General features: G+C 40.6%; 1 protein-coding gene across 1 annotated transcript; it reads left to right on the forward strand.

Annotated features, from left to right (window-relative positions):
* The first annotated feature begins 2,402 nt into the window (after positions 1–2,402).
* Positions 2,403–3,572, forward strand: LOC143604769 (F-box protein At5g07610-like). Its single transcript, XM_077081155.1, has one exon. The coding sequence runs from the start codon at positions 2,411–2,413 to the stop codon at positions 3,548–3,550; it is 1,140 nt and encodes a 379-aa protein (XP_076937270.1). The 5' UTR covers positions 2,403–2,410; the 3' UTR covers positions 3,551–3,572.
* The last annotated feature ends 11,547 nt before the right edge of the window (positions 3,573–15,119 follow it).

Here is a 15,119-nt window from a genome sequence, read left to right on the forward strand (position 1 = left end):
TGTTGCTGCTGTGTGATCCTGTTTATGGTTAAATATCACCATATCAGGTATTATTTCACTATGTCAGGTGTTACATGCATGCTACAAGTTTATATTAATTCCATGTGACAGTTATTTTTAGTGAACAAGTTAGAGAGAATATATTAGTTATTGTATTTCTATATACTTTTATTAATAGTTTATCAATAACTTATGGTATTTTGCACCGTGCTCGTTGTTATATACTGCTAAGCAAACTGATCATGCATTTCAGGTCCGAAACATATCGAAGGCACAAGCGCTAGATAAAATTGTATCGGTATGGAGTTTTGCTAGTGATGATGAAGTCTCGCACATTTGACTTGACATGGTGATCTTTTTTTCTTGTTTTGGCTCGTCTTATTTAACTGGCATAACGTTATTTGTTTATTTGGCTTGTTTACCTTAATTGGGGATCAAATTGGTGAATTAATCTTCACTGCTGCATGTTCTTTGTTTTTAATAATTTGTTCTTTCATCTTCATCTCCTATAAGAATAGCATATATTCTTATAACATCAATCAGGCCTCATTTGTTGAAATGTTCCTAGTAAGTAGTAACACATGTGAACGAGTAACAAGATATATAAGATCACGAGTGTAATAACAAGGAAGTTTTTTTCTCAAACATTTCGAAAAGCGTATATATATATTAGCTACCTATGATCTTAGATCTTCCTGGATGGTGCAAAGGTCCGAACCAATCCTAAACTGTAACATATATCCATTGAGCTAACACAATATATATATGGACAACTAACACGATGATAGCAACAAAACAAAAGGACTAGCTAGTGTTTATATCTTGACTTTTTAAGATAAATGGTTTGATTCTCTTTTTTATAATTAACAATGATAGACCAACACCAAACAAGATACACAGCCTCATGTCCAATTGGCCCAAATAAAAAATTGTTAAGCCCATACTTGGCTCAACCTTACTAATTTAATGAAAAATATTAACAAAAGGTCAACCCAAAATACGAAACGAGTGAGTAAAACTGATTCGAGTAAAGTAACTTTTTTCTATACAATACAAAGCTAAGCATAGTTAATAATAATTCACAATAAGTTACAAAGAGAGTTGCTTACTTTGTTACTCATATGCTTTATGTGTTAACTGTTAAGGTCTGACTGCAGATTTACCCGATCTATACCTTTCTAAATTATATATATGCTCCTCATAAACCAATTAAAAGCCACTAATCAGATTAGTTATACTTGATTTTGAAAGGGTAATATAAAAACTTGTTATGGAAAAACACCCCTACCCATTTGTGAAGGGGCTTGCGAATTAAGGTTGGGGTTTATTGGGGAGAAAAAGGACAAATTGCCCCTCACGTGAGGGGCACGTTGATAGGTTTAACGACAAGACTTAACGGGGTTAGCGGGACGGGTTTAATTGCAAGTGAAATGAAACCACATTGACGAAAATCGTATATTTGAAATAATTGGACTAAAGCTGTAAATTTGGACAAACCACGTGAATGAAAATAATAGTTCACTCTTCACCTTCATAAAATCACTACTAGAAAAAGAGAAGTTTTTCTACTACCGAATTGTAGGAAATTTGTTGAAAAACTCAAGTTTCAAACAGTTTTCCAACAAAAAAGTTGTTGGAAAAACACATGCTTGAAAATCGTTTTCAACCATTTTCCAACAACTTTTCTTACAGAATTGCTACAAAAACATGTGGTTGTAAAGTTTCTATAACTTTCCTACAAAAACTATTTTGACTTAACATGTTTATTATAAAATATTGTAGCAAAGTTGGAGCTTATTTTTTTGTTGGAAATCTGTTGGAACTACTTATCGTAGGAAATTTGTAGAAAATGTTTATGAGAAAATAACTTGTTTTCTAGTAGTGAACGATGTTTAATAAGTACAAAAGTATTTTATAAAATATTAAACATTTAACAACCATCTGGATCACTATTTGCATATTAGCGCCCTTTTGGAGGTGGTCTCCGGGTTACACAGAAATGAAGATGATTGGGTGGGCAATGTTAAAAGTGTCTAACATCAAATCAAATTGAGTGCTTCTAAAATCTTTGAGAATATTTAATATAATAATAATTAGTCTAATCTTTAATCCTAAGTGTATTTGATTTCAAATTGTGTATTTGATTTCAAGTAGGACTAGGCCAAAGGAAATCTATATAACCCATTGGTATTTGATGTATTATTAAGTTTTTTTCGTTTGTCATTTTCTTAATAAAAAAGTCGTAGAGAGTTATATAAATCTCGTGTTGTTGATTCACTCGCTCAAAGTTTAACAGGCCATTGGCCCGACAGTGATCCAAATAACCGTTAAAATAAAAAATAAAAATATTTGTATCTTATATTAGGTCAAACTTAACCAGAGATTAAACCCGTCGTGCAAATAGTTTCCCATGGAATCTACTGCCGGAGTTTCGTCTGAACTTGATCCATCCACACAAATAGTCGAATCCAACGACGACCTCTTAACCGAAATCTTACTCCGGTTACCCGTTGTCTCTCTTCATGTGTTCAAATCCGTATCCAAACGCTGGTGCACTCTCATCACAAACCCTGATTTTGCTTTGCGACGAAGCCAAAACCCCAGATTCGACTCCGCTTCTGGTCTCATTCTCCAGAGACGCAAAGTCTCCGAATATGATTTCTTGCCTTTGGATACCCGAATCCCGGTTCCGTTACCCACTGCCTTCAGTTTCAATTCAAGTAAAGTTGAGATCTTACAGTCATGCAATGGTTTGCTCCTCTGTCATTTAATAAGCCTTGACAAGTTCATCGTATACAATCCGTCCATGAACCGGTTTAAAACGATCCCAGAATCTCCTTATCAGGAACTGAGGTATGGTTATGGTGGTTTCAGGATGGCTTTTGATCCTTCAAAATCATCTCATTACAAAATAGTGTGTGCTGGAGTCATAGAAAATAATGATGGTTCTCATCTATTAATTGAAATACAAGTTTACTCTTCTAAAACATGCGAGTGGAGTGTTTTATGCCATCGTCGAAATTACCATGTGTTTAAAGGTTTCACGAATGGATTATATTGGAATGATGCCATTCATTGGCTACATACTAATTATAACACGAACTGCCATTCTATGTTAGATATTGCTGAGCATTCGATCAAAACAAGAGCACGAAAACTACTTCCGGATCTTGGGAATGGAGATCATAAGTTGTTTGAGTCACGCGGTTGTTTGCTTGTTATTTGTTCACAAAATTATCCGCAACAGCTGAATATTTACGAGATGATTAAATGGGATTCCGGGTGGTCAATGAAGTACATTGTTTATTTAAGTGAGATCATGACGCCTTTCCCCAACACCTGGAGTAAGTCTTCTAAGTGGTTTTGTTCTCGTGCTCGGTGCATTGTGATCGGGGATAATGACGAGGATTCGTTTCTTGTGATGGAAATGTGTGGAAATATAGTACGATATAGTATCGGGTTAAGGACTCTCTTAAAGATCTATGAACTTGATTTGGTTATTGACTCTCCGGATAGCTTTCAATTCATTGCATCTCTTGCTGCTGTGTGATCCTAATTGCTTTATGATTAATTTCAGGTATGATTTTCGTATCTAATATATATGTTGTGTTTGCACTGTATGCATCCATTACAAACGTGTATAAAAGTTATGAAGTATTTGCTGTTTAGAAACAAGACTAAATACATATTATTCTTAACATGAAAACAGTGAGAACCAATTTACTGTTATTATTAGGTTTATTTTTATAGGTGTTTACTGTTATTGTTTGTTCGTATTTGCTAATTTTCGATTATGAGACGTTAAAAGTATTTGCTGATTTATAGTTTGTTGTTATTATTAGATTTTTCCTTTTGCGGTTATAAATATTTGTTGGTATTTGTTGTTATTAGTTTGTTCTTGATTTAGATCATTTTGTTGTAATTTTTATGTTTTTTCTTTGTTATTATAAATAATTGTTTATGTAGATTGCTATTATTTCTTACGTTATCATTTTTTTAAAAATTGATATTGGTTCTTACGTTCTCATGTTAATATTAAAATGTGCATGAACATTCTCCTGCTGTTTGTTATAGAGAATGTATTATTATCACTTTTGTTAATTTATACGTAATTATCCTTATTATACTTTTATGTGTTTATCAATAGATGCTCATTATTATATATATCCCTAAGCTAACTGATCATGCATTTTAGGTCCAAAACATATCGAAGGTACATGCATTAGATACCATTGGGTCTGGAGTTTTATTAGTGATTACAAAGTCTTGTACATTTGACTTGATATCATTTTCAATTGTTCTTGCTTTGGCAAGTGTATGTTTAAACGGTATAACGTTATTGGTCGTTTTGGCTTGTTTAAATTAATTAAGGCTCATTATGATGAATTAACGTTCATTGTTTTTTATTTTTTATTTGCTAAAATAGTGCAATGTGTTTTCATCTTCATCTTCATCTTCATCTTCAGTTAGATTGAATGGTTATAAAAGCGCCAAACAGTATAACGTCATTATACTTTTATCAATACGATGCTCATTAATTTGATGAAGTGATCTTATTAAGTAGTACCACATATCTTGAAAGAGTAATGGAAAAATATCACGAGTGTAATACAAAGTAAGTCATTTCAATCATATTGAAAAGTATATGTTAGCTGTCGTATGATCTTACAACTTCCTGGATATGGTGTGAAGGTACGAGCCAGTTCTAAACTGCAACATATCCATTGAGCTAACACAATGTATGTACAAGTACAACTAACATTATGGCAGCAACAAAACAAAAGGACTAACGTTTATATCTTGAATTATTAAGAGAAGAGGTTTGATTCTCTTTTTTCATACTTAACAGATTCAATGATAGACCAACACCACACAAGTTACACTACCTCAAGTCCAATTGGCGCAAACAGTGTTGATTTATAACCATTTTGGACAGGCTGTAAGTCTCCAATTAACCGGATCTAACATCGAACGTATTTGCTCTTGATAAACGACCAAGACGGGTGCGGTGAAATCCAACGATCGAATAAATAATATATAATTAATATGGAAAGTGAAAGACTGTGTTCCAGAGTCTCATTTAACGAGGGAGGGGAGGGGAAGGAAATTAGGAGAGAAAAGAAACGAGACGAAAATTTTTTTTTGTTGTGTTCCCGAGTTTAATGAGAAAGAAAGGAAAATCAAGGAATTTACATATTTTATGTGTTACCGAGTTGAAAGGAAAAGAAAAGAAAGTTATAGCTTTACTATTAGGGTAAAGTTAAAATACAAAGGACAACAAAAATGAGAAGAGTGAAAAGGAATTCAGTCCATTAATCTTAGATTTAAATGACTGAGATTAATTTAATAAATAAAAATTGATGGAAATGCCATGAAGGTAATAACTCACATTTGTTGACTTTTTCTCTCAACGTGCAAGGCACATGTCAATTCCCCCATCATTTTAAAATGTCCATAACTTTTTCATACGACATTATTTTTTAAAAAAAAATTCACCATAATAATAAACGTTTTTTAATCTTTAATATGAGTATCATATTGTTATATAAAAATAAAAAAAAATTAATGGTTTTTTTTAATTGTGTTTTTTTGTTGTTCATTGTGTAATATGTTGTTTCCATTGTGTTTTACGTTTCAAATCATTGTGTTATATATATTCACCATTGTGTCTTACATTTTAGGTCATTGTGTTATACGTATTCACCATTGTGCCTTACGTTTTAGGTCATTGTGTTTTACGTTTCAAGTTATTGTGTAACATGTATTAATCATTGTGTTTTATGTATTAGATAATTTGTTGTTATTTTATCGTTATTTTTACATATTATTATTACACAACGGTTTTATTAGTATTTAAAAAAACGTAATGATGAGTTGAAAGACACATGATAAGCGAAAAGACGCATGGTGTGCGAAAAGACACAATGATGAATAAAGACACAAAGATAGGCGAAAAGACGTAATGGTGTGAGTAAAGACAGAATGACGAAAAAAGACACAATGATAAGTGAAAAGACACCAGGGATATGGGTAGTGGCATGGTCTGAATATTGAAAATGTTTTTCGGATTGGGTTTTGTGATTCCAGATTTGGAACGAGTTTGCATAATGTGTGGGTTATTTGGAAAAATAGGTGGTATAGTATGTGGCAGTGGAGTGGGTGTTATGGTATTGGTATGGGAATCCGATATATGGTTAAATGGAGGGGACGATTTGATATTGGGTGGGTTATATGCTGGGGAAGGTGTGGACTGATCATAATAGTTGCGGACAGTAGGTTGGGTTGTGGAAGAATTGGGTTGGCTAGGGAAAGTGAACACGTGTGGGGCTAGGTCTAGGGGTGCAAACGACTCGAGCTTGGCTCGTTTCGAGTTCAATTTTTAATTGAAATATTACAACACGTAAATAGTATATCGATCATAGGACTAAGACGGTTAATCAAATATGTCAATACACATAATAATTGATCTTGTTTCCTAATTACAATTGTCGGTGTGGCGAAAATGACAAGAATAACAATATGCACAAAACAATTCCTTGAATATAACGTAAATTGTGGTTCAAGATGTTTACAGGGTCATGGGCCACGTATATGGGTCAAATTGATGGGTTAACGGGTTAGGTGATCAAACTAAGCAGAAATTGCAGATTGATCCTTCAAGGTTAGAAGGTTAGAGATGGAAACAACTAGGGGTTAAAGTATAGGTTAGGGTTAAAATTGCATATGAACCAAAGTTAATTTATATTGTGGTGCGCGCATATAATGTATATATGTGTGATCCATCGGGTGGGCAAAAGTGAAATTGCACTAATTTTGACGTTATTTTACTAATCTCGTGAAAATGACATTAAAAGTGGCGGAAGGTTAATCAGGCATCATGTGGTGGCGTTAATAGCCGAAAGACAAGGGTACATTCACCAATCGGCGGTGTTCCAAAGGTTGAGTGTTATGTGCCTTATGTGCAAGGCTTGATGCAAAACTACTACGAGCCGGTGGTCTCACCGGAAACAGCCTCTCTATTCCTAAAGGGTAGAGGTAAGGCTGTCTACATCTTACCCCTACCATAGCTTTTCTATTGATGGGATATACTGAGTACAATGATTATGATAATATAAATATAATAAACAAATAAAAAAAATCATAATTACTCGGTAAACGTGATATTTTTATTGATAAAATTTCCCGAATATAAAAAATGGTCGGGTATACAGATAAACATATTAAATGGAAAAACCGAGTTGTTACAACCAGGTGGGCGGTTGGGCCGGATGTGGACAAGGCGAAAAAACGGCCCACTGTTGTAGTGGAGAAGCATAAAAATTTGGTTGACCATTCCACGGAGCCCAAGTTTGTTGCTGCCCATATTGAGCCAGATTACCCCCTACCCGAATACACGCGACCTCTTCCTCTATTCACACGTCCACGACCTCGGTAATTTTGTGGCTGCCCGTATTGTCCCGACTAGTTCGGTGAGAAAGGACCCACATATGCTTGCTGAGATGGGCCTGTATGGTGGGCATATGGTCCATATTGGGCCTGTTGGGCAGTTGAGTTTGCAGCCTGTAAAGCAGTTAAGGGTTGAGCAGCAATTAAGCCAGTTTGAGCTTCTTTTTGGGCTTCAACGTGTGGTCTTTCGGAGTCGAGTTGGTTTATTGCAGCATCCTTTGAAGTGGGTTTTTAGTTTATGAGATTCCTCAACGTGGTGGTCGACATCTTCCTGTTGGTCGGCCAACTCTTTTAATATTTGACAATAATCTTCAAGGGGCGAACATTTAGCAAGAGTTAAATTGGTAAACTTGATCTCAAGAGCCGCCGCGCGAGATTGTTTGTTGCTTAAGAGGATAGTTTTGACTCGATCTCACGCCACTTGAGCCGTGGATTCATTCACCAATACGCGATTAAGAAGAAAATCAGATAGCGTACCATAAATACATTGAAGTATTAGAATACCGTATCTTTAGGATTATAAAAGATATTTTAGAATAACAAAAATATTTAATTGTTTGATCCATATCTTTTCCCCTAACTAGTATTTGTATAGGATTGTAACTCTTCCCTATATAAGGGGTTATGTTTATTGAATGAGGGGGATTGCAATCATAATTATTATCATGAAGAACTATGGCATCGATTTCAGACCATGACTCGTAAGCGGGGTCCGTTTTGGCCGGTGGAGGTGTATCACCTATATGGTGAAGAACCTTGCAACCTCTTGCGTGAAGTCTGAACAACCTCGTGCTGAGTGCGTGATCTTTTCGCCATCGAGAGGACGAATCCTCATCTGGATTTTGCTTAAGGTGTAAACGGAGTGTAGGGGGTTTAGATTCTGCTGGATATGAGGTGATTGGCCCGATCATCGTGATTAATTATTTGAAAGAGGAAATGTAGAGATTGAGGCTGGAAAAAATATAGGGTTTACATAATTTGTGGCTTTGATACCATGATAAATGATAAAATTGACATCAATTCTTGCGTTCCTTTCATTTCATCACCAATAATATATACGCATTTTACAACTGACTACACCTATCTATATGGAAGGGAATCAATTATAATCAATATAATAATTACAAATATATGGTAAATATAATACTCTCTTAAAGATCTATGAACTTGATTCAGTTATTGACTCTTCGGATAGCTTTCAGTTCATTGCATCTGTTGCTGCTGTGTGATTTTGTTTATGGTTAATTTTCAGGTTTTATTTTCTACCATATATGCATGCTTCATGAAGAGGTATGTACCCGCCTCAACACCAAGCAAGGCGGGTCAACCCACAAGATAAAGACATTATGAAGGCACAAAGCCAAAACCCAGGCGCATCGCGCATACAAAACATGCTCAGGCATCATATGCTCGCGCATCACATATGCGCGCGGCGCATATCGCATGCTCTTGCACATCACATATGCTCGCGCGTCACATATGCGCGTGGCGCACCAGCGCGCGGCGCATATCACACGCTCGTGCATATCACACCTGCGCATGAAATATCTGCGCGTGAGAATAAAAAGAAGACTTCGCGCATTCTCAGGATGGGCGCATATCACACGTACACATAATCAACCTCGTCCTTATCCAAATCAGGATCAGGGCAACCTTGATTGTGCACGTCAGACACTCTTCTAGAAGGCATCTTTTTAAGGAGTAAGAATATGCTGATGTTGACAGCTGCCAAATGAAAGGTCGACAACTCAGCATGACACATGTGCTACCACATGATTTCAACCAACGAGAAAGCGCCAGGTGTCCCAGAGGACACGTGGCGCAGTGCGATTGGAGGAGGCCAACGAGGCTGAGCCCAGCCAGTGGAAACCCTAGCACTATAAATACAGCATCAACTCCACTTTGATGACACATTCATTCACACTCAATCATTGACAGTTACAAGCAGTGATATCATATTCAATCATATTGAATTGTATTCACTCACAGTCAGTTACAGAAAACACACAGTCACATAATCAAGGGTATTCAGCGATTCAGCAATACTCTTGAGATTTCACTGACTCACACTTTATTATCTTCTCCACAAAGATACTGATTCTCACGCCGGAGGGTTACCCCAAAGAGGACCCCTCTGTCCCTTTCTGAGGGGTAAGTAACGGCGCTGTTCATTTTGTAGGTGGAAGAACACGGATTCAAAGGAACCATCGGTGAAACAGTTTAATCATACCCGAGGAAAGTAGATCTGCTACCAGTGAGTAGATCCACGTTTCTTCATTGGCGCCATCCACTGTTACAAACGGCAATCAGATCTCATCCAGATCTACGAAAAAAAAAATCAATCACCATGGTTTCTGGAGTTCGTAACGTTGATCAAGCTCTGGAGGATATTGAACGTGAGGGTGTTAACGACGGACAGCAGGTTCTGAGGGTTCCGCGTGATTCTACGCGTACCACCAGCAACCGTCCCTTCGTCACAACCCCTCACGGCCAGACTGAAACTCCTCCAGACGATCACACGTTACAAAATATGGCCGGCGCGAAGCTGAAAGGACCAATGGGTCCAGAAGATGAAGCAAATGATCCGAATGAATGGCTCATAAACGAGCAGCGGCGTCTGATTGAAAAGTACAACGACATGGTCAAGCAGAAGAAGCTAGCCGACCAAGCACAAAGGCAGGCTTTTGATAAGCAGACTACAAAGAGGCCGCGCGCGCCGGAAGAGGGACATTCTGTTCACACTGCACACACTGAGTTCAGTGATGAAGAAGTGCATAGCATGAGGAAGACACGGGATACTCATGCAGGAGGCTCACAGCTTCGCGCGCCTGTGAACATGCCGCCTGGAGCCAGAGCAGATCTGGATCTGCACATGCCGTACAGCCCACCGATCAGAGGGCAAGTGGACGTAACCACGCCCTATAGACCAGCCATCCTGGTAAAACACTCAAAGTTTACTGCGCGCATCGCGCAGGATCCCATCCAGCACAAGACAAAGATGCCAAGTGGTCTGGGCAAATATGATGGCACAACAGATCCAGATGACTTTTTGCAAGGTTTCTATAACACGGGAAACCTAGAGAGCTGGACGATGCCAACATGGTGTCATATGTTTGCTCGCTGCCTCACGGGCGCAGCGCGGGTATGGTTCGAGAGCTTGCCGACAGGGCAAATTGATGGGTTCGAGGAACTATTAGAAAAGTTCCAAGCCCACTTCGTACAGCAGCGCAGGCACACGCGCGATCCTGATGACATCATGCACTGCATACGCAGGAATGATGAAACGATTGAAGATTACATCACTCGTTTCAATCAGGAATCCCTGGCAATCGGGGGCATAACTGAGCAGCTCCTGCGCGTGGCCTTTATACAAGGCGCGCGCAGTGACCAACTCCGCCGGGCTCTTGTAAGCAAAGATGGTATGCCCACCACGTGGGCCAAGTTAATGGAGGCATCGCGAGTTTTCGCGAGAAATGATAAACAGATTGCCCAAGATAGGGCAAGAGAAAGAGCGCATCAGGCAGAATCACCGCGCAGCAAAGATAAGAGGGCCAAACAGAACTCTGTATGGTCCAGGTTGCAGCCAACAAGTTTTTCTTCCGCGGAAAAACAAGCGCAACAAACCTCACCACAGCCCCAAAAAGAAGTTCGTAATCGCGGGGAGGGTGACAAGAGGGAGGGCGGCAGAGATCCTAGCAGACCTTTGCCAAGAATATGGACGCCCCTTACTAAAACACCTTCACAGGTGTTAAGTACTGAGAATGTCCAATTCAAGCCCCCCAAACAACTACACTACAAGGGACCGCAAAACAGTGGCAAATATTGTGAATTTCACAGGTCCCCGGGCCACAACACCGACGCATGCCATCATTTAAAGGATGCGATCGAGAAGGATGTAAAGTCGGGCAGGCTGGCTCACTTGGTCAAAAACCAAAGAATAGAAGATGAGCAACCGGAGGGAGCCTCTGCCAGCAAGAAGTACAAAAGAATCTGTGTGGCTGAGGGGGGGCGACAAGGGCAGACGTCAAGAAAGAGAAGCGCGCAAATCCACGGAGATTGGCGCGAGCAGCAAGTCATCTTCCCAAGAATCAGGGGAGGCCCTTCAATAAGCAGTCCTCTCGTCATTACCACACACATTGCTCATTACGAAGTTTCAAAGGTCCTGGTGGACACTGGAAGTGAATCTGACATTATGTATGAGCAGTGTTTCAGAAAGTTAGACCCGGCAGACCAAGCGCGGCTCGAAATTGTGAACGCACCAATCTGTGGTGTCTCAAATGAAATCATACATCCCCTAGGCCAGATTCAGTTTGAACTAACTATGGGGGATGATGAGCACAAGCGAGCCGAAGTTGTCAACTTCTTGGTCTTGCCCACCACGTCATGCCACAATATGATCCTGGGTAGGGGAACGATTGCCCAATTTAATGCTGTACCGTCGCCAGCGCACGGCGCATTGGGGATCCCTACACCAACAGGCGTAGCATTTGTTTACCGCGATCATTTGTGCGCAGTGACAAGCACGCCGCGGGAAGGGAGAATGAAACTTACAATGGCTGACAATGCGCCAGAGAAGTGGATTTTAAACCCAAAATTCCCAGATCAAACGGTCACAATTGGCGCTACCATTTCAGACGAAACGAGATTGAGAATGAAAAAGTTGCTTACAAAATACACGTCGGTTTTCGCGTGGCAACACTCCGATATGACGGGGGTCCCGCGAGACTTGGCGCAACATTCTCTTAACACGTTTAAGTCGGTGGAGCCAATTGCACAGAAAAAGAGAATCATGGGGGATGAAAAGGCGAAGGCCATGAATGAGCAAGTGGAGGACCTGTTGCGCGCAAACATCATCCGCCCAATTCGATACCAGACATGGGTAGCCAATCCTGTGATGGTAAAGAAAAGCAATGGGTCATGGAGAATGTGTATTGACTTCAAGGACCTCAACAAAGCATGTCCGAAAGATTGTTACCCCCTCCCAAACATCGACGCAAAGGTGGACTCCGTGGCGCCATTCAAGCTCAAATGTTTCCTGGATGCCTACAAAGGCTATCACCAGATTCAAATGGCACCACAGGATGAAGACAAGACGGCCTTCAGAACCGACAAGGGTGTTTTTTGTTACACAAAAATGCCCTTTGGTTTAAAAAATGCGGGCGCAACCTATCAGAGACTTATGGATTCGGTTTTCAGTGAACAAATCGGAAGAAATCTAGAAGTCTACGTCGATGATTTGGTGATCAAGAGCAGGGAGGAGAGACAAATGCTCAAAGACATCGAGGAAACCCTTCAGCGCCTAACGGAGGTTAACATGAAGCTCAACCCGAGCAAATGTACTTTCGGCGCAGAAGAGGGGAAATTTCTTGGTGTAATGGTCACTAAGGATGGTTTCAAGGTGAACCCTGAAAAGGTGGAAGCCATCCTTGACATGCCTTCACCATCCACCATGAAAGAGGTTCAGAAGCTGAATGGTAGATTGGTGTCAATCAACAGGTTCCTAGCGAACCACGCCAGCAAATCTACTCCATTCGTTAACACCTTGAGGAACTGTTTGAAGAAGAGCCAATTCAAGTGGACGCCTGAGGCTGAGCAAGCTTTCACTGAGATAAAAGAATGTCTCATTAAATTGCCAGCGCTCACAGCTCCACTTCCTGGCGAGACCCTTACATTGTACCTGTCAGCTGGAGACCGCGCGATCGGCGCAGTATTATTGGTGGATCGCAAGGGGATACAAACGCCGATATACTATGTGAGTCGGGTGCTCACAGACCCTGAGACGCGCTATTCCATAATGGAAAAGTTAGTTTTGTCACTAACACACGCGTCGCGCAAGCTCCATAGATACTTCAATGGTCATCCTATTGAAGTTCTGACTGGTTACAACATCCAGCAAGTTTTGCGACGCCCCGCGCTCTCCGGAAGGCTGACAAAGTGGGCGCTGGAATTAGGTGAACACACGATCACTTATAAGCCCCGTCCAGCGATAAAGGGTCAAGTTTTGGCGGATTTCATCACGGAAATCCCAGACGGAAAGATTGAAGAAGCTCAGCGCGAGGTAGATCCTCCGCGAGCAAATGATGAAGAAGATGTTTGGAGGCTATTCACTGATGGAGCCTCCAACAGCGAAGGGTCCGGCGCAGGCCTCAAACTGATGGACCCTGATAATCGTGAATATACTTATGCTATCAGGTTGGACTTCAAGAGTACCAACAATGAGGCTGAGTATGAAGCCCTGCTGGCTGGTCTGCGCATCGCGCGCAAGTTTGGGGTTAAAAGACTAGAGGCGCATGTTGATTCTTACTTGGTAGCTGCTCAGGTCAACGGCCTATATGACGCCAAGGAGAACACAATGCCTCTGTATCTAGAGCAGGCAAAAAAGCTCGTTGAGCAGTTTGACTTCTTCAGAATAATACACATCTCGCGCAGCGAAAACAAGTCCGCTGACGCGTTGAGTAAAATGGCATCAACTAATTTTGATCACTTTGGCAAAGATGTCAGGGTGGAGGTAATGAGCAGCCCGTCAGTGCAAACGCAATCGGTCCTTGTAATTCATACAACCCCTTCATCCTGGATAACTCCAATAACAGAATTCCTGATGAAGGGGAAGTTACCGGACGATCGCGCACAGGCGAGAAAGATAAGACACAAGGCACAGAACTATGAATTACTTGATGGTACATTATATCGGCGCTCTTATCTTGGACCGCTCATGAAGTGCCTGGATGCTGAAGAAGCAACCTATGTGATTAGGGAGATTCATGAAGGAATCTGTGGAATTCACGCTGGCCCGCGCATGGTGGTTGCCAAGGCGATGAGCTCAGGCTACTATTGGCCAGGCATGTACTTGGATGCGCTAAAAGAAATCCAAAAATGCAAGGCATGTCAGAGTTACGCGCCAAACACCATGCGTCCAAAGAACAACTTGATTCCAGTCACCTCCGCATGGCCTTTCCACAAATGGGCCATTGATATTGTAGGGCCCCTGCCGCAAGCGCAAGGGCGAGTAAAATTTTTGGTAGTGGCGATAGACTATTTCACAAAATGGGTTGAGGCCAAGCCACTAGCAAAAATCACAGCTGTGGCGATGAAGCAATTTATCTGGAGCCACATCATTTGCCGTTTTGGCCTTCCCATGGAAATTGTGAGCGACAATGGCAAACAATTCACTGACAGGAAGATATCAAGCTGGCTCAGAGAATTGCACATCAACCAAATCTTCACATCCGTCTACCACCCTCAGGGAATGGTCAAGTGGAGCGCGCGAATCAAAGTTTGCTAAATGGGCTGAAGAAAAGGTTGGAGGGAGAATCCCATTCTTGGGTCGAAGAGTTACCTAATGTCCTGTGGGCGCACAGGACATTAAGCAAAACTAGCAATGGCGAATCCCCGTTCAGCCTAACCTATGTGACAGAGGCTATGATCCCAGCAGAAATTGGATGCCCATCCCATAGGGTACTCATGATGAGCAAAACGGATAACGAGCGCGAAAGAAGATTGGACCTTAACTTGCTTGAAGGGCGCAGAGAAGCGGCTATCATTAATGAAGCCAGATACAAGAAAAAGCTGGAAAAATATTATAATCAGCGCGTTAAAGAATGCCACTTCAAGAAAAATGATTTTGTCCTTCGAAACAATGAAGCTAGTCGCGCAATACCCCCAGGAAAAATGTC

This window comes from Bidens hawaiensis, unplaced genomic scaffold (assembly GCF_021521415.1).
Source record: "Bidens hawaiensis isolate Kalapana, Puna unplaced genomic scaffold, B.hawaiensis_p1.1 tig00066544_1, whole genome shotgun sequence".
NCBI lineage: Eukaryota > Viridiplantae > Streptophyta > Magnoliopsida > Asterales > Asteraceae > Bidens > Bidens hawaiensis.

Coding starts and splice junctions, on each gene's coding strand:
- LOC143604769 (XM_077081155.1), top strand. CDS start 2,411: ATGGAATCTACTGCCGGAGTTTCGTCTGAACTTGATCCATCCACACAA.